Source organism: Canis lupus, chromosome 19 (assembly GCF_048164855.1).
Source record: "Canis lupus baileyi chromosome 19, mCanLup2.hap1, whole genome shotgun sequence".
NCBI lineage: Eukaryota > Metazoa > Chordata > Mammalia > Carnivora > Canidae > Canis > Canis lupus.
In genome coordinates this window covers 9,048,709-9,068,445 of record NC_132856.1, presented here as the reverse complement: position 1 = coordinate 9,068,445, position 19,737 = coordinate 9,048,709, and the positions used below count along the sequence as shown (strand labels likewise).

Below are 19,737 nucleotides of genomic sequence, written 5' to 3'. Positions count from 1 at the left end.
GGAAGACAAGTGCGAATAAATTATTGAGTTTGACTTAATAGGTATTCCCGGTGTTCTCTGAATGGAGAGGTGGGAGGCAGAATGGGGTCTCCATCAGCAGAGGCAAGTGTAGGTTCTCCTTTCAAAACATGAAGCTGTTTTGGAAGGAGTGTGTTACAACCAGCACAAGTGGCCTAGGAGGGATCCTTGTTGCTCAGGACTCCTAAGGAAGACCCAGGAGAACTCTGAGTGACTGGCCTGTGGGCTGGAGGGAAGACAGTCTGTCACAGAGAGCAGGTGATGCATGCAGGATCCAGGAAGCACGCTGCTCTTTCTAGTTACACACATAGTCCATGAATATGGGCTCTCTCCCCTCCATACCTCCACTGCCATGAGCAAGCATGTTGAAGACTAGTGTAAGAGGATGTGGGGTAGTGTTTCCCAACCAACAGTCTCCCCACACTGGTAAATCTTTGCCTGGGATTTAATCGTGTGCTTTAATGGTACTCTTGGTCTCCATGGCAACACCAGCCTTCTAGTCCAAAAGAGATGGATGAGGTTTAAATCATTATTAGCCAAGGTACCAAGTGTGTTTTCCAGGCAGTAAATAATAGCTCCTAATGCTGGTGTAAGATTGGCTGGACACTGCATGAAATATTTATGCCACTTGAGCTTATTTGGGGATTTGTTTTCATTTTTGTGGTCTTTATGGTCGAGCTATGTAAATATCAATAGCATTGCCTCTCTAGTTAATCTTAATTCACCATAAAATAGGCTTAAACACTAGACTCCCCCATCTAGTGATTTTTAGATATCCTGTGGACAAGGATTTGAATTGCGCTCAACCGTCTTAATGAGCATGGTTGCTATTTAAGTATCTTGCCACCCCTGGATATCCAGCTTTTCAGCTACCAGGCAAAGCTTATTTCTTCCCCTGGAGGTGATGGTCCCAGGCTGAAGTACCCCCATGGGCTCCATGTCTTGAATTTTCTTGCTCTGAGGAATGCAGCACATTCTAGATCATGAAGCTTTGGAGCAATAGGGACAGCCTGTCCCCCTTCAAAGCCTAGGCCCATGAGGAGCTCTCTACCTGTACCATTGCCACCTGAGCTGCCTACTTCCTTCATCACTGTGTTCCTAAGCTCTCACTGCTGCCACTGAATGGTCCACCACTAAGGCTGAGGGTGTTTGGGGCTGGCTCTTATACCCTTGTAGGCAGGGGCCTAATTCATTCATCGGTATGCCCTCCAAAAGCAGCACAAGGCCTGGCCCACAATGGGCTCAATGAATGGCTGGTGAATTAAATTAGACAGAAAGTTCTTTATCCTTAGATGGAGAGGCTCAAAGTGAGAACTGTTTACACTTAAGGTCCATTGTGGGCACATGGGATTATATCCTGTTTTGTTCCATTTGTTCTCATTGGGTTATTGAGGTCAGAATGTGTTTATTCATCAACTATTTACTGTCTTTGTAGGCCTTTATGAGAACCATTCAGAATGTGCAAAGATGAATAAGGTCCTTGCCCTTCAGTAGATCCCACCCGAGAAGGAGAGGCAGGTGTATGAGAAGGTAGAATGAAGTAAGAGCTAAGTGAAAGAAGAATGGGAGGCTGATGTGTCAAGTCTCTGTGTCTGGTGCTTTGTAGACATTGGCTCATTTAATTCTCACCCTTAACCGTAAGAGGTAGGAACTGTTATCTGTATTCCATAGATTTAAGAACCCAAGGCTCAATGGGATTGAGTTAATTGGCTTTATTATTATCCCCATTCTATAGAAGACAATATCAAGACCTAGAAAGACAATAACTTGTCAAAAGTCAACCATCTAGATAGAAAGTGCCAGAGGCTGGATTTAAACTTGGTTATTCTTCAAAAAATAAATAAATAAATAAATAAATAAATAAATAAATAAATAAATAAATAAACTTGGTTATTCTGTGGCCAAGGCTAATCCCCCTGTCTGTGTGCTGTACTGCCCAGTGTGCTGTAGGCTATACAAGGAGCATTTCATCCTGTGGCCTGATTCCTAGAAGACATAGTAATTGACCAGTCTTGAAGGTTGGCAAGATTTTGTTAACTAGAAAGGGGGAAAGGACCTTCTCAGTGAAGGGAATGACAAAAGCAAGGGTTTACACACATGAAAATGCAGGGTTTGTTTGGAGAACACAGGGAGATGTGTGAGGTGAAGCTGGTTGGATTACAGGGACACTTGAATTCCCCATGGGGCTGTGTTGTGGTTGAGTGCTGGCACAGATATGAACCTGAATCCTGCCTTTTTCTAACTGTGTGACCATGGGCCAAATACTCATCTTCTGGATGCCCAGTTTCCACTTCTGTGAAAGAGGAATGGTAATGGTTTCTACCTTATAGCACTGGATAACATAATGGGAAAGCATGTAGAACCAATAATAAATGTTAGTCCCATTATTATTAGGGACCTCTTGATCTTCCATTTCTCATGAACAGAACACTTTTCCCTCTTAAGACCTCTGGTCCAAACAGCATGGCCCTGATTAGTAAATAATAAAGCCAAGGAATCTCTAAGTTGGAACAGTCCATGAATGTAGATGATCTTTATGGTCCCAGGCATAAGCAAGAAGAAAGAATAGCACCATTCCTAAGATGTTTGGTACCTTGCCCACAATGCACTAACCCCTGAAGATGCCTTGTTGATCTAATCTTTCCTTCATAACCCATTAGGGCTGGCAGTGGCATTTTAGGGTCAGAATCTGAGAAGTCTCATAAGTTTTCCCTCATAAGCTGCACCTGATCCCCTTAACAAGTACATACCCCTCAATGGGGAGCCCTCCAAGCTCCTTCCTCATGGGTTCTTAGAGCTTCATGAAGGTTGGCAATGATTATTGTCCTTGGCTTCTTCTGAAAGTATGACTCCATCTTTTCACAGGGCAGGCTTCATCCCCATGATGACACAGCTGGGTCCCATCCTTCCCTTCACTGTAGCCTTTGAGTCCCTTCTATTCTTTTAGTTTGGAACTTAGTCTTATGGGGTTTTATCCTGGTATAATTCCTTCCATTCCATCTAAGTGCTGTCAGCAGCCTGGCCCTTTCAGCTGTCACAGCTGTTGCTTGCAATCAGGACTTCAGAGGATTCTCACCCATAATGGCCCCTTTGGCTTACTCCTGCTACCTCCTAGCCTTCATTCCAGAGTCTGGCTGCTGCACCTCCTCAGAACGGCTATGTACACTTTCCTTCTGTCCTGATGTTTTCCTATCTCTGGTCCTATTCACCCAGATTTTCTCAACCAGTGATTTACCACCTCTTTACACCAGCCTTCTGCTGCCACCACATTGCTATTCATTCCCATTGATAGTGAGAGGATCCCATAAGGATTTTCAGGAGCCACGTTCCTGTCTGCCCTTACAGCAGAGACAGGGATAACTTCAGCCTCTCTATTTATATTCTTGACCACCCCCCCAACATATGTTGTTCTCTGCTGGCCAATGCAACTCACTCACTGGGCTGGAGGGGCATTGCTTACTGACCCTGTGGTGGCCAGCAAAGGTAATCACAATCCTTCCAGTTATTGAGCAGTGTCTGTATGTCAGATGCTTTGCATGGTAATCTCAAATTCTTACATCAGCCTTTGAAATAGGCATTAGCCTCATTTCACACATGAAGAGGATGGAGGCCCGGAAGACCTCAGAGACATTCTAACCATGTATGCACCTTTGTACTTGATGATGGGGTTCACACCATATTTGGCTACTCACCCTGTCAAGCTCATTCTAAACTGTGACAGAGAAGGTTAAAACAGTAGCTTATTGGAAATGGTGATCTCTTTGATGGGTCTTCTAAGTGCTTTTCTAATTTTGCTAACTGGACCTTTCTGAAGACTTCCTGACTCTTTGCTGCACTCCTGGTTGATTCCAGGTGTAGAAGGATGGTTGCTCTGAAGAGTCTACCTTCAGGATCCTTAGATCATCTTTGGAATCCTTTCTTCATTCTGAGGAAAAAGGAATAGTGTGGATCATTTGGGCTAGTGCCTTCATTTAAGAAAAAATGATAGAGACTTAGAGCAGAAACAGGACCTATCCAAGATCACAGAGGCAATCAGGGGTTAGATATTTAGGTTACATGTTTGACTTTTTATAATTACCCAAAGAGCAGTAATGGAAACGAGACAGATTATTTGTCTCTCCCATCACAGTTCAGGTGTAAGCTGCCTGCTGTTGGGGATCCAGACTATTTCTGTTCCATTGTTCTGTCCTTTGGGTGTTACCCTCATTTCCTTGGTCAAAGATGGCTCACTACCTGGTCTTCATTCCATCCTGTGGGAAGGGCAAGAAGGGAAGGATAGAATACAGCCCTTCCCTTTAAGGACACAACCTGGAAGTTGTACACCACACCTTCATTTGCATTGCATTGACCATAACGTTGTCATGTGGCCACACCTGGCTGCAAGGAAATATGGGAAATGTTGTCTTTATTCTAGACAGCCATGGGTCCAGTCAAAAACTAGTTTTGATACTGTAGGAAAAGAGAAAGTGAATCTTGAAATAGGGCTCATGGTCTCTGCCCTCGTGGTAGAATGGGGATGGGGACTAAAACCAGGTCCTCCCACCGTGCTTGCTGCTTCCAGCCCTAATCCCATCCTTCTCTTCCTCCTCAACCTAGATCTGGGATGATGCCCTGAAGCACAGATCCCAAGGCTAGCTAGTGTTTAGGTATATTATTTTAAGCCCCATACATGGGCTAACTTTCTTAGATAATGATATACTATGTACCATTGCATAAAAATTATAACTACAGCTTCCCATGGTAATATTTCTGCATTGCTGAAATATTATTCTCTCCTCAAATAGTGAATATCTTCACTATTTTCTTGTGAAAACATGACTTCTACCTATTTAGAATTTTGTTGCTTAGAACGTTTTTTCTTCACTTCCTATTTCTATTACAATGATCTAAAGAATAATGCTTCTAAAAAGGGTGAAGAGGCCAATTATGCCCATGGTGACATCCCTTCTTCAGACTCACATTCTCCTAGCACCTTGTTCCCAGAGATCAGTAACATCATAGGGGAGGTTATACCAGACTATTTGGTGCCTACTATGGTGTACCTACCTAGGAATTCAGATCGTTTTCTCTCAAAAGTCAGAGCTGGGGAAAATCTGTTGATACTCAAAACACTGATTCTTTAAGGAATGGATGTTTAGTATTGTGCTTTCCAACCATATTTAATGGGCATATGTACCCTCACACAGAGGCAAGCCCAGATAGAAGGTAAGTCTGGGAGCACTTGACTAATACAGTGTTTCCCATGCTGGGGTAGTAGGCTATGACGAGTTGCTGCCAAAAGTAAAGCAAGCTGGACTTTTGTTTGTTTGGGCCTTAAAAGTCAAGGACAGACAAAGGAAGAAACAGGAATTGAAACAGGAAGGCCTGTCTTGTCAGGTCTGTGGCATGGAGCACAGGATGTGTGGTAGCAAGAACTGACTTCTGATCCCTTACAGTTCTGTGACCTGGCACAAGCCACTTCTTTCTTTAATTCTCAAGGGTTTTCGTTTGTTTTTGTCTGCAAAATAGGGATAGAACCTACTCAAGTGGTATGAATATCAGTTAGAGGTACTATATAACACATCTGTGGCACCCACTGGTGCTCAGTTAACAGCAGCCTCTTCAAGGCCCTGGGTAGCTGGCTCTCAGAAGGTTCAGTCTAAATTATGTCAGGACCTTGGATAGCTCTAAGGAATCCTGGTCCTTTGAAAGGGTTATGGTTAACTATGGAATCTTTTAGAAAACACTGTGATTGCTGGGAAGGACCCCAGCAATCATCCCTCTGATCGTTCACGCAAGTATGAGATGTTCTTTCTACTGAAAGTCCACAGGATAATTTTAGTGATACATAAACCCATATTAAAGAAAATCCAGTCATAGAATGAGATAATATTCCTTTTTCATGTTGCTTAAGGCAAAAGGTATAGTAAGCTGCTTTATCTTTTAGCACCTCCCTGACACATGCCACTCTTGCTTTTGAACAAGTAGAAAATATAGCTTAGCCTGAGAGCCTTTGGCTATAATTTAATTGCATTTATTTTTGCATTTACCCTCTATACTTGTGGCTAGAGATAATGGTTTTCTCTATGGCAGTGATTCAGTTTTTCCATTACATATATTTATTGAACATAAAAACAGAATATTGAATTATAGAAAATATTAAGTGAATAGTACAAAGGAATACTTGTATATGGCAAAAAAAAAAAATGAATTGGGAAAATGGTACAAGAGTGATTGAATCTTGGGTTAGTTCTCCCCTGCCTCTAGTAGATGGTAAAATGCCAGCCCTGAGAGGGTATGGAGCTTGCCCAAGCTGCTTATATTGGATCTTCTGACCCTGTGGGTCTGTGTCCTTGCCCCCACACCACCCTGCTTTCCCAAACCTTTTGAACAAGGCTCAACTTTCCAATTGACTCCATTATCCTGGAAAACTTAGGGATGGTCAGCCTTTCTGCAACTTTTGTCATTTTCCCAATGATCAGACAATCTCCTTGCTATGAAATAAATAGCTGTGTCCTGGAAGTAGGGGGAAAATGCCTCACAATTCCAGTATTGGAATGCAAATGAGCAATTAGAGTCAATTAAAACAGGATACAGTATAATTACCACCAATTGTGCTAACCTTTATATTCAGGAGGACTTGACCTACTGAAAGGAAATTAAACAATAGTAAAAAAGTCTTCCATAACCAAGGGATGTGTTTAGGGAAGGAACTTCATTTCAGAGACCTCAGAGGTCTGACAGATTAGACCCTCCTTCCCCCACACCCACCTCTCTGGATCTGAGCCACCACTGGCAGCAGCTGGGAGCAACCAGAGACTTGATGGTACCTTGTCAGTTACTTATTGTGTCCATCACCAAACACTGCATAATTTAGCTTAATGCCTGAACCCTGCTTGACTCTTCCAGAGAATCTTGTAGCCTCAGGCAACTTAAAAGTGATGAGCTTTGCTGATGAAGTACCTTGTACCTGAACTTTCTTGCCCTTTGTGTCTGCACTGATCTATCTTTCGAAGCCAAATTTCTTATTTCCTTATTTATCAATTCTCCTCTTAAAATCAGATTCAGGGGCACCTGCGTGGTTCAGTTGGTTAAGCATCTGACTCTTGATTTCAGCTCAGATTATGATCTCAGGACTGTAGGATTGAGCCCTGCGCTGGGCTTGGTACTCAGTGGGGGAGTCTGCTTGAGATTCTCTCTCTCTGTCCCACTGCTCCTCCCCACTGCTAGCATGCATGCATGTGCACATGTTCTCTCTCTGTCTCTGTCTCTCTCTCCCTCAAATAAATAAATCTTTTTAAAAAATCAGATTCAATTTTCTGAATCCCGTTTTATGGGGACCCAACATTTCATATGGACAAAGAACAGCATGGTGTTCTGAAGCCCTAAGTTAACCTCAGGATCCCGGATCTCAGTCTGCTTATTTGTTTATCCATTTACCAAATATTTATCGGGCACATTTTAAGTGCCTTATGCTGGGCATTGTGGATACAACAGGGAAAGTAAAAGACAAAATTCTCTTTCCTCAAGGAGCTTATGTTTTAGAAATATTAAGCTCCTGAGGCAATGAAACAGCTGATGGAGAGAAGCTAGAGGTGACTGGGGGTTGCTGGAGTGATGGGGATGCACATGTGGTAGGGAGTTGGGGAGGACGTGGCACCTTAGCCTCTCAACAATAGGTGGGCAGGTGGCATGGCTTGTAGGTAAAGAAGATAGGTCCTGAGGTGAGATGGAGGTACAGTAGTCCTCCTTATTCATGATTTTGCTTTCTGTGATTTCATTTCCTCAATGAAAGCAGATGACCCTCCTTCTGACATCAGAAGGCCCATAGTAGCCTAACGCTATGTCACAGTTTCTGTGTCATTCCTCTCACTTCTCATCACATGGGTAAATATTGTTTCATATCAGAGCATCACAAGCTGGATGAATACAGTATAATGGGATATTTTGGAAGAGAGAGACCACCTTCACCTACCTTTTATTCCAGTATATTGTTAAAATTATTCTAGTTTATTCTTGGTTATTATTGTGCCTAATGGATAAATTAAACTTTATCATAGGTATGTACATACAGGAAAAAAAAAAAAAAAAAAAAAAAAAACCAGGGACGCTTGGGTGGCTCAGTGGTTGAATGTCTGCCTTTGACTCAGGGCATGGCCCGGGGTCCTAGGATCAAGTCCCACATCAGGCTCCCTACATGGAGCCTGCTTCTCCCTCTGCCTGTGTCTCTGCCTCTCTCTCTCTCTCTCTCTCTCTCTCTGATGAATAAATAAATAAAATCTTAAAAAAAAAAACATAGTATATATGTAGGGTTCCATGCTACCTGCGGTTTCAGGCATCCAGTGGTGGTCTTGGAACACATCCCCTGTGGATAAGGTGGGGGTGGGGGTGCTACTGTATTTCATTAACCATTCTGGGCCTCGGCTGCCTGACATATAAAATAGATAGGGCAAAGATATTACACCTGGAAGGCAGGGTTTCTGACCTTGAGGAGTCCTATCCTTGTGGGGATTCAGACATACCTAGGATGAACACCGAGAGCTGGATATTACAGATAAAGGGTGGCATGAAAAGATAAGGAGGCCTGAAGAAGCCTGGCATGCTCCCCAAGGGTGAGGAACCTAGCACAGCAGAGGACAGAGTGTTTGGGGGAAGGATAGAGACTGGTCACGTCACATAGCAAGTCAGGGAAGAGCTGAGATTTGAATGCAGAGTCATCTAACTCCAAACCCAGTCCTCTGCAGTATATTCCACAACCTTGAATGTGAGGCTGAGGGGAGCAGACTCAGAGAAGCCGGAAGACATGCTGGATTCATGGTTTGAAACCTGGGCTGTGGTGTGGCTAGCTTGGGGCTGTCACGTAACCGAGAAGAAAGGTGATGAAAGGCCCCAGTAATCAGACTAAAGATGGGGCGTTGGGGATCCCTGGGTGGCTCAGCGGTTTAGTGCCTGCCTTCAGCCAGGGTGTGATCCTGGAGTCCTGGGATTGAGTCCCACATCGGGCTCCCTGCATGGAGCCTGCTCCCTCTGCCTGTGTCTCTGCCTCTCTCTCTCTCTCTCTCTCTCTCTCTCTCTCTCTCTTTCTCTCTGTGTGCATGTGTGTGTGTCTCTCATGAATAAATAAATAAAATCTTTAAAAAATAAAAAAAAATAAAGATGGGGCGTCATTTCAGAATATAGTTGGAGATCAAATTGGCAGGACTTGATGCCACTGACTAAATGTGGAAGCAGCTGGGGAAAGAGGGGAGGCAGACTCCAGTTTGAACACCTGGAAGACAACCCAGGGGAGAGTATTCTCAGCCCATTTCCACACTGTTGGCTAGTTCTACATCTTCCTTGGTGGACTCAGCCTCTCCCATTCCTGCTTATCCTTAGAGACCCAGCTGCAACCCCACTGTCAGAGCCGGAAGGCTGAATCCACCCACAAAGAACTTTCTAGCCTGTCTCTCTAGCCTCCTTTTCCTGTTTCACACTACTCTGGTGGGTGTCATGAGCCCAGGAGTGTCATGCAGGCATGCACGTTCGGCAGTTCCTTCTTTGAGCACAAGATCTGGGTCTTCCCACTCTGGGAACAGGAACTAAGGACCTGCAGGTGAATGCATAAGGACTGTGAATGCATAGATAACACATGGGGCTAGAGCAAGGGTAGCAGATAGTGGGTTTCTTCTCAGCTCATTATAGAGGCTGCCTGGAGTACTATGGAGGGTTCTGAGGCTTGGCTGCATCCAGGGTTAGCTGCAGAGAGCGTTGTGATTGGTTGGTGATGTCTGCCATAGGCATAAGAGGGATGTGGCAGGGTGCAATCTCTTAATGGCAAGATCTGTATTGTTTGGACAGTCTACAACTGTTCTCAGGAAAAATCAAAGATGATGTTGGAGTGTCTGGTATAGCTGAGGGTTAGAAGGGGCTGTTGAGAGAACCAGGACCAGTGTCAGACACAAGCTGTCCTCAGCATTGCATTTTCAACTTTCATACCATTCTCCACTTGTGTCCATTACATAATGATGCCCCTAAACCACCTTTTGTTCCTTGACTCAAGGCTCTCAAACCTCAGCTCACAAAGGGATTTTTCCAACTAATGCCTGCCAGCCAGTGGTTTCATTTTGGCAGCCCAAGTCATTGTCTGCACTGTGGTCTTTGGGCAGTTCATCTGAATATTTGCTTTCCTTTATGGTTTTATTTTTAAAAGTGTAAAAATGAAGGTGCAGATACCAGCAGAGGAAGTGTAGTTCTCCTCAATGTAATGTAGAAGCAGAGCATGCATTTGAAACACTAAAAAATGGAATTACTCCAAAATAGTCATTAGCCATTTAATGAGTTATGCTACTGTAAAGTTGGAGGAATAGTCTGCTATGTATGTTGCTGAGGGCATTTGGGTGAAGGTGCATTTGGCCAGGTTATAAGTGACCCCTTAATGACACACTGGTGGCCCAGCACACTCAAAAGTTAGACCAGGTGGAGCCTAACCAACAAGTTGTCACATCAAGGTGGTCCAACACAATAAGGATAAAGTCCTATGATTTTCAGTTGTTCTTCTATTTTACCCGGTAATATTTTTCTCCTTAAATTTTATGACCACCGGGGGTTAAGATAGAACCATCATTATTCAGAGCCTGGGCATTCTGGATAATCCATCTTCCACCATACCCCAGAGACAAAAGTGGAAAGTATGCAATTAAAAGCAATAGATTTTAGCTTCCCCTTGACTTTTCATAGACAGAAGCTGGTTGGCTGGTATGTGGGGGCTCAGTCTGAAGGAAGAGAATCCAGAAAATATACGAAATGCTGAAGATCCATGATAGCTTGTGCCTACCAGGCTAGAAGAAATGGAGCTTTTATAGCACAGTTAGCTGTCTGGGCAGAAACCATTAACCCTGTTGATTGCTGGCTTCTTTTTTATCTTTTTTTAAAGATTTTATTTATTTATTCATGAGAGACACAAAGACAGAGACAGAGACAAGACAGAGAGAACTAGAGACACAGGCAGAGAGAGAAGCAGGCTCCATGCAGGGAGCCCGATGTGGGACTCGATCCAGGGACTCCAGGATCACGCCCTGGGCCAAAAGCAGGCACCAAACCACTGAGCTACCCAGGGATCCCCTGATTGCTGGCTATTAATTTTTTTACTATTAATATCAACCACTGGCTCTTGTTCATCTTTTCTGGATTACATGATATACTACAGCAAGAGATTGTTTGAAATAACTTCATGACCTGTCCATGGAGCCAATGATTGATTTGGAATAGAAGCAGGTGCTAAAGCGGCTGGAGCCGGGCTATGAGCAGGCTGAGGATGGTCCCGGCATTGTAGGTTAAGGACAATGTCTGGATGAAACAATCGGACAATGTCTGGATGAAACAATCCAGCCCTCTAGATGTGAGCAGGACCCAATGACACCACCCTCTCTGCTGGTTCTCATCTTTTGTTTTTGAGGACTAGGTTTAAATCCTTGCTTTGTCACTTACCAACCAAATTACTTACGTTTGCTTTTATGTAAAGTATGGCTTCTTACCTTTTACTTTACAGGCTAAGTGCAGGGAAACAGTAATTTTTTTTTGTTTTTGTTTTGTAGTGTTCCTGTCCCTTTCAGTCTCCAATGCATATATGAGCATTCTTTAATGAAATAATAGGGCAATTAACAAAGATCACTGTGTGTAGTACTGTATTTAGTGTTTCTGTTTCAGTTTTTCTAAGATGTTAATTTATATGAAAATTAAATAATACAAGGAAAAAATCCAAGAGGAAATGCTGCATATATAGCTATTTCTCTTTTTTTTTTAAGATTTTATTTATTTATTTGACAGAGACAGGGAGAGAGAATAAGCAGGGGGAATGGCAGAGGGATAGGGAGAAGCAGGCTCTCCCTAGTAGAGCAGGGAGCCCTACTCGGGGCTTGATGCCAGGACCCTGAGATTATGACCTGAACCCAAAGCAGATGCTTAACTGACTGAGCCACCCAGGCACTCTTAAATGTAGCAATTTCTATTGTCACGTGTAAAGTGACTTGCATTTAGTAGGATTTTATTCTCTTCTTCCCTCCGTCCCCATTTCCCATGAACTGAACTTCTACTTACCATTTATGGGGCAATACCTGGATTACCTCCTTACAGAAGCCCTCCCTGACTGCCCCTATAATTAATTACTCTGTGCTCCTCCAGTGTAAACCCCCACCCCGACTACATAATGCATTAATTATTTACCTACCTCCATGTCTGTCTTTTCTATCAATGGGAAAGCCTCTTGAAGCCGAAACTTCCAGTCAAGACTCCTTATTTGTATATTCCAGTCTAGTTCAATGCTTGGTACATAGGAGTGCTTTTGGTGAGTGAGTGAGTGAGTGAGTGAGTGAGTGAGTGAGTGAGTAGAGGGATGAGTGAGTAAATGAATAAATGCACTAACTGAGTAAAGGAGTGGACCACTGGTAAAAGAAACCCTAGGTTTAAAAATGTTTCCACTAGAAGAAATAAGACCATAGGTCATACAGCACAGGTTCTTTACTGGGACAGTCTGAATCTGTGAACCAGTCCAAAAACTGGTACACGTATCTGTGTCTGTGCACCTTTGTGAGAAGGGAGGAAAGTCTGTCCTTAGATTCTCAGAAGTTTCCATGGCTCCCAAATGTTGACAAGTTGCTGATCTAAACAGATGGAACAAGCAGGCCCCACTGAGGGGACACAACCGAGTGATTATAAGAGAGACTGTGACAAAGGAGAAAAAAAATCAGAGCTGAAGGGGACACCGAGTCCTGCCTGGACCTGTGGCCCCAGGACAGGAACTCTCAGAGTCTAGAAGGTGTTGCTGTTTCCTTGTAAGCAGCTCTTGTGTGAAGAAACCCAGGGAAGATTTTGCTTCTTGCACAGAATCTGTGGTCAGAAAGGGCTTCCCAGGTTCATTGGGCCCAATCACCTGTCTCCAGGCACACCATGCTGAAATGATCCCTGGCAAACACTGGATCTTTCTTGCTTTCACAAATTCCCTCCCTGACTCCTCCTCTGCACTTTTCTATCCTATCCTTGGCTGTGAAAATTTGCTTTTCATTAAGAACAGTGTTTCTCAAAAATGTGGATTGTGGTCCATTGTTGAATTGTGACCTGACTTTAGAGGGTCGTGACCAGTTTAAAAGAAAAATGAAATAGAATATGATGGAAAAAATTGAGTGCATCACACATGTAAGAGTATTTCGTGAAACATCCTGTTTTAGCTTGATGTGTATGGAATTTTGATATCATATATATTTCCTTCTGTGGGATGTGGTCACAAATGATTGAAAATAACTGATCTCAAAAAAAAAGAAGAAAGAAAGAAAATAACTGATCTCAAGAATCATTGTAGGCACTCACTGGATACTTGCCGGAAGACCCAGCTCTTAAGGGGTCAGTGGTGAGAGATGAGGTGGGAGAAGAAGCTGTGTTAGTGGGTTCATGTATTGCTACACTGGGAAGTCTTTTGCTCCAGGCGAGAAGTTAGGAGCCTGCCATGTTGCCACCACTGCCACCCCTTCTTGATTCTTTCCTCTCCTCCCCTGGGCAGGTTGTATATGTCACAGCGACATTCCCGTATGTCATGCTTCTGATTCTCCTGATCCGAGGCGTCACTTTGCCCGGGGCCTCTGAGGGGATCAAGTTCTATCTGTACCCCGACCTCTCGCGGCTCTCTGACCCACAGGTAAGTGTTGCTTGCTCGATGCCCAGTTGCCTGTCACCACTGGGAAGCCCTCTGCAGGCCTTTGCTGCTAACCATGGGGCTCAACAGCTGGCTGAGCTCATGGAAGCCTGTGGACCCCTTCTCACAATAATCATTTTCAATGCATAAATTAACATGAATAGAAAACAAATTTGTGACATGGTATTAACATATGTGCTTGTTTATCGGTACATTAAATAGCAAGATCCAGCCATAGATCTGATAATTTTCATGGTTTCAAAGTAATGATGTCCGTAAATGATGTTTGGAGATATCTATGCTGCGAAATCAAATTATCTGGGATTTCTCCTGCTAATAATACTGTAGTTTGCTGTCTGCACTCATAATTGAAGAAGGGGCTAAATTTCAGTTAGAAGTTAGTGAAAATAAAAACAAACTTTTTCCTCCCACCTAAAATCACAGATCCCTGCAGCCATTCATCTCAGCTAGAGGAACTGAGTCTTCGTTGGTGATTGATTTTCCTTGTGGGTGTAGCTCACAAAAAGAAAATAATTGGTGAAAACTAGCTCACCTGTTAGTTGTCTCCAGGAAGGCATTGGCTGTTGTGCCTTAAGGGGAGTGACTGTTTATCCCTAAGCTTCTGTAAGTGGGTAGTGGTGGTGTGGTGTGCATGGGGGTAACATACAAGACAAGAGATGAAAACAAACATCTTGCAGACCCAGGAGTGCTCAACCTCACTACTTGTTAGAAGCTCCGGGGAATTTTTTAGGAATCCCAATTCCCAGAGCACAACCTACACCAATTAAATTAAATTTTCTGGGGATGGGTCCTAGGTATCAGTACTACTAAAGGCCGCCAGGTAATTCCAGTGTGTCAGATAATGTGCTCAAAGACATTTGATAGATGAGGAGACATCCTTTTTTTTTTTTTTTTGATCGAAGTGTAGTTCGCATATAATGTTATATTAGTTTCAGGTGTACGGCATAGTGATTCAACATTTTTATAATTACAAGGTGATCACCATGATGAATCTAGCTACTGTCTGTCACCATACAAAGTTGTTATATATTATTAACTATATTACAAGTAGTGTACCTTGTATACCTGTGACTTATTTATTTTATAACTGGAAGTTTGTACCTCTTAGTCCCCTTCCCCTATTTCGCCTACCCACCCCCCAACAATCACCACATTGTTCTCTGTATCTAGGAGTCTGGTTCTGTTTGTTTTATTCGTTTTTTTTAAGATTCCACATATAAGTGAAATACAGTATTTGTCTTTCTCTATCTGACTTATTTAGCATAACAGCACCAGCTCCATCCATGTTGTCACAAATGGCAAGATTTCATTCTTTTTTTATGATTGAATAATATTCCATTGTGTCTGTATGCCCCATCTTCTTTTTCCATTCATCAATCAGTTGACACTTGGGCTATGTCCGTAATTTGGCTATTATAAATAATGCCACGATGAACATAGAGGCACCCATATTTCTACTAAAACAAACATAGATAGATCATGCATTAGAATGTAGAATCTACATTCATAGAAAATAAGCCTGCAAGAAATTCCAAGTGTGCAGTCTCTGGCTTCCAGCCACCCTCTGTTAGGGGGAAAGGTTTATGGAGCAGTTCCAGTGTACCTCATTGCACTGATTAAGGTTCATGGTGGAGTGGCATTGTGTACTCATTTCTCTCTCAGTTTGCTGTACTGTGAGGGGCCCCCGAGGCTCAGGGCACCACCAGGCACTTGAGGCAGCATCCTGAATTGCAAGCAGAATCCCTAGGAAGAAGGAAATTAGCTGCTGACTGTTTCCCTCACCGACTCCAACCTCTGATGGCAAAGGCTCAGTTGGAGAATCCGTTTTGAAAAACATATTTCCAGAATCACTGGTCTGTGCATTTTGTTAGATCCACAAATTTTTGACCCAGGACAGATTTCCTATTCTTTAAACTTTGCATGTTTCCCTATCCTGATCCTCAAGGTCAGTCAAGAGGTCCTGAGCATCACCTGCAGTTTCTGAACCTGACTGATCATCGGAACACCTTGGAACATATTAAAAGTACAGTTTCAGGGGCACCTGCACATCTATGTTATTAGAAATCTGCAAAGGAGATTCTGATGATCAGAAAAATTTGGGAAAACCCAGCCAACACCTACAACCATAACCATAGAGCCCTATCTACACATATACACATGTGTACCACCAACTCACACCTACACACAGAAAAGGAGTGAAGCCAGATAGTCTATCATTCACATTGTCCTCATCATCCCAGTCTCCTGCCATCTTCTTCCTCTTAGGCCTTGGCTCCCAGGCCAGCAGTTACCTACAAGGCTGTTCTGTGGAATGGCCACTTGGAGTCATGGCAAGCACATTGGGCCAGCAGTCTGGACCTGGCCTTCCTCTGGCTCTGCTGCTGATCCTGAATGACGTTGGACAACTTCCTTCTTTCTTCCTCTTTCGGCTTCAGTTTCCTCATTAGTGACATGAAAATGTTGAATTCAGTCGGCAGTTTCAAAGTGGATTCAGAGAATTCTGCATTTTCTGTGAACATGGGTTGACAAACTGACTTAGAGGCCAAATTCAGCTCTCTGCCCTTAAAAAAAAAAAAAAAAGTCATGAAACACAGCCATTTTACTTATTCTTTCACATATTATTTGTGGCTGTTCAAAGGCATAACTCAGAGGCAGTATTGAGTGGCTGAAACTGAAACCATGTGACCTCTTGTGTTGAGAGTCCCAAGACCCCACAGACATTGAGTGATACACTAGAAGGGCTCAGAGGACTCAGAGCAGTTACAGTCTTGAAAATGGTTTATCTCCATCATAGGCTTCCTGTGGTATCCTGCCAGGAGGAGACACACAGAACATATTCCCAATTGCAGTTTCAAAATGCAGCAGCATGTGGGCAGTATTTCTGCCCAGAGGAGATTGTTCAGGACTTGGGTTTTTAATGGGGAAGTTTTATTAAGTGCACAGGTAGTTTCTAGCCACGTGATCAATCGCACAGTACCCAGAATTCCAGACCTTCAGAAGGAAAGCACGTGTTCACCCTAAATTGCATTGTTTGTACAAACGGTCCAGGCAGGCTGGCACAGCAGAATTCAGTGCCCCAGGCATACAAAACGACTGTGTGACTTAGTACCAGGGGGAACATCTTAGCAAGGTTCCCAGACACCAGTCAAGAGCCAATCCTGCCAACAGGCCCTTTTGGGCAGCAACATCAAGCCTGCTGTGGTAACTCTTTTCCTGCATACCTACAAAACCTGAAATATTTACTGTTTGACCTTTTCTTTAAAAAAAAGTTGCTAACCTTGAGCTGCAGAGTCCTCAGATGCCTGTAAGGGGAGAGTTGGCCTCTGACCTCCACCTGACTCTTCATTCCATGCATGTTGCCACTAGTCTGGTCCAGACACCACCATCTCCCACTTGACAGGAGCCTCCTAACTCATCTTCTAGAAATGTCTCTTGACCCCTGTAGGCTACTTTCATGCAGCGACAGAGTAACCTTTTTCAAATATAAATCTGACAAGCACCTCTTTGCTTAAATCCCTCCTGGGGTTCCCTGTGGTCTTTGGAATAAGATCCAAATGGAAGGGCCTCCAGGGACATCTGTGTACTGCCTCCTTGCTGCATTCCCTTTTCGTTCTCCCCTTCTCTCAGTTCATTCCAGATACTGACCTTTCTACCTTGGAACCTTTGCATGTGCTATTCCTTTGCTGAGAACACTCCCTCTTTATTCCCACAGATCCTGCTTTCCCACCTTAACCAACATCCACTCATACTTTAGGACTCAATTTGAACATCACGTTTTCAGGCAAGTCTTTTTCAGCTGCCAACCATTCACCCCCCCTAGGATTTCATACTTATTTTATGAGATACTTACCATGTTTTCAGTGAAATATTTGTATATATACATACTTATATGTATGTATCATATGTATGATTTGTTCAGTGCCCATGCATTTCCTTACCAGATGCTTGCTAAGTGCCTACTCTGTATCAGAGATTCTTATTGGTGTCAGGGATATAGTAATGGACAGTGGACAAAACAATGACACCTTCCCCTGTCAATGAAGAAGGCAGAAAACAGAAGAAAAAATAAAATATGCAGTCCATTAAATGCAGACGAGCCATGGAGACCAAGTATGGAGTGGCAAGGGGAGTGCTTGAGTGAGGGCTGCAGTTTCCAGCATGGTGGCCAGGAAGGGCACCCAGAGAAGATACCTTGGAAGCAAGGGCTGTCTCTGCCTTGTCCACCACTGTCTCCAGTCCCTAGCTAGCTCACTGTCTGGTGCATAATAGGTGCTCAGTAAATGTTTGCTGAACGAACATAAGAGCTCAAGCTATTTTGATTTTTGAAGAAAGGTTCTATTGCTTTAGCTAAAATTCTAAAAACCTCTAGTTCACCTCTAGAACTCTGTGAGTTCTGTTTTTTTTTATCCTCCATCAGTAATGACAAGGAAATATGTATGTTTGTGTGTGTATGCCCCCCAAAAGCAACAGTGATAGTTAGTTGTCTGGAACAGAGGTTAGGGTAGTGACTGCAAGAGGGGAGGATAAACAAAAACTCCATGTAGCTGGTATTTTTTGGAAGCTGGACTATTACAGGAAGGGCCCAACATGGCTGAAAAGGCAGGTGGGAGCAGCCCTGAGCCTGCTTTCTGTCTGCTCCAGGGGGTTGAAAGGTTGGTTCAGACTTTGGAGGCTGGCACATCCCACAGGTTTATCTCAGTATGCTGAGGGACAGCAGCCTGTGAGTGGGTCAATAAAATCACAGTTCCCCACTAAAGTGTCCACTCACTAGATAGATCCAGGTCAGAAAGGTAGAGCTACTTGCCTGTGGCCACACAGCAGCTCAGTGGCCCAATTAGGACTTAGAGCCCAGGGTTCCTGAATTTTGGGCAAGAGAATACTAAATGAAGGAAGATGAGGTCTGAAGAAGAAAACAGCAGATCTGCATTCCCCAGTTCCAGTCATTCCCGTTTGTGCGCCCTAGGCCATGAACCATGAGGAAGGCCCTGGTTTCAAAACCTGCTCTCCTGATACTGGTGTTTTGGCCTCTAGCAAGTCTCCTCCCCTCTCTGGAGCCAAGTCCCCTCTTCCCTAGAATGAGGCTTACAGGTTATAGTTCCTGCCCCATCAGATGACTGTGAAGGTGAAGGACAATGACCCAGTAGGTGGAGGAATGTTTTTTCTGTTTATAATTATGTTATTATTTTCCTGTGCATTAGAAAAAAAAAAAAAACTGGGACACCAGTCAACCACATTAACACCACAACTTCATAGTTACTATTGCTAGAATGAAGCTGTATCTGTGTGCCCTTACACACACACACACACACACACACACACACACGTATGTACATGCATGTATGTGATAAGGAGCAAGGTTGATTTACAAGCAGCTATTACATAAATACTGGAATGAATGTGGCCTTGGCAAAAGTAGTACAGGGGAAAGATGGTGGACTAAAGTTTGGGACATACACTGGGGCTGGAGAATCATCCTGCAGTAGTGTCAAGACGTCAGGTAGCCACACGGTCACACTCAAAACAACTGATATGTGGCTCTCAAAATTAGCAAACGTAGGTCAAGAGAGCTTTCAAATACTTAATCAGAAGATCAGAAAAAGGCTTAGTCTCTTGGTAATTTTCTCATTTTCTCAAGTCCAGATGTGTTTTTTCTTCTGAGTAATAATCCTGACTTAGTTTCCCCTTTACACTTTAGATCGCACCAGGGAGAAGAGTTACCTGGAAGGCCTGGCTTTTGGGCTTGTCTAGGAGTGTGCATACCCTTGGTTCTTGGGGATGATCTAGAAGTTGCAGTGTTCAAGCTTCCTGCAGCTATCAGGGACTAAAGGGTTGATGCTGGAGCTACCAAAATGTCTCTTGTGGGTAATCAAATAGGAAGGAGAGGTGATGGTGGAGGTGAACCCCAGGGACTTGGGCTTGTCAGAGGGGCAGCTGCAGGACATATTCAGGTCTCCAGCCTCAAAGCCCCACTGGTTCCCTACACTGCTCTAGCCATTCCCAGAAGTGTGGGGGATGGTCTTAAGTGGACTGAGGGCCAGCAGGAGTGAAATGAGCCC

At 43.6% G+C, this 19,737-nt stretch overlaps 1 protein-coding gene across 1 annotated transcript in view; it reads left to right on the top strand.

Moving 5' to 3' along the window:
- The window catches only part of SLC6A11 (solute carrier family 6 member 11), a 128,867-nt gene that overhangs the window by 48,463 nt on the left and 60,667 nt on the right, over window positions 1-19,737 (top strand). Inside the window, exon 6 of the mRNA XM_072785112.1 lies at window positions 13,529-13,663. Coding sequence (XP_072641213.1) covers window positions 13,529-13,663 — 135 coding nt within the window. The remainder of the gene's footprint in view (window positions 1-13,528; window positions 13,664-19,737) is intronic.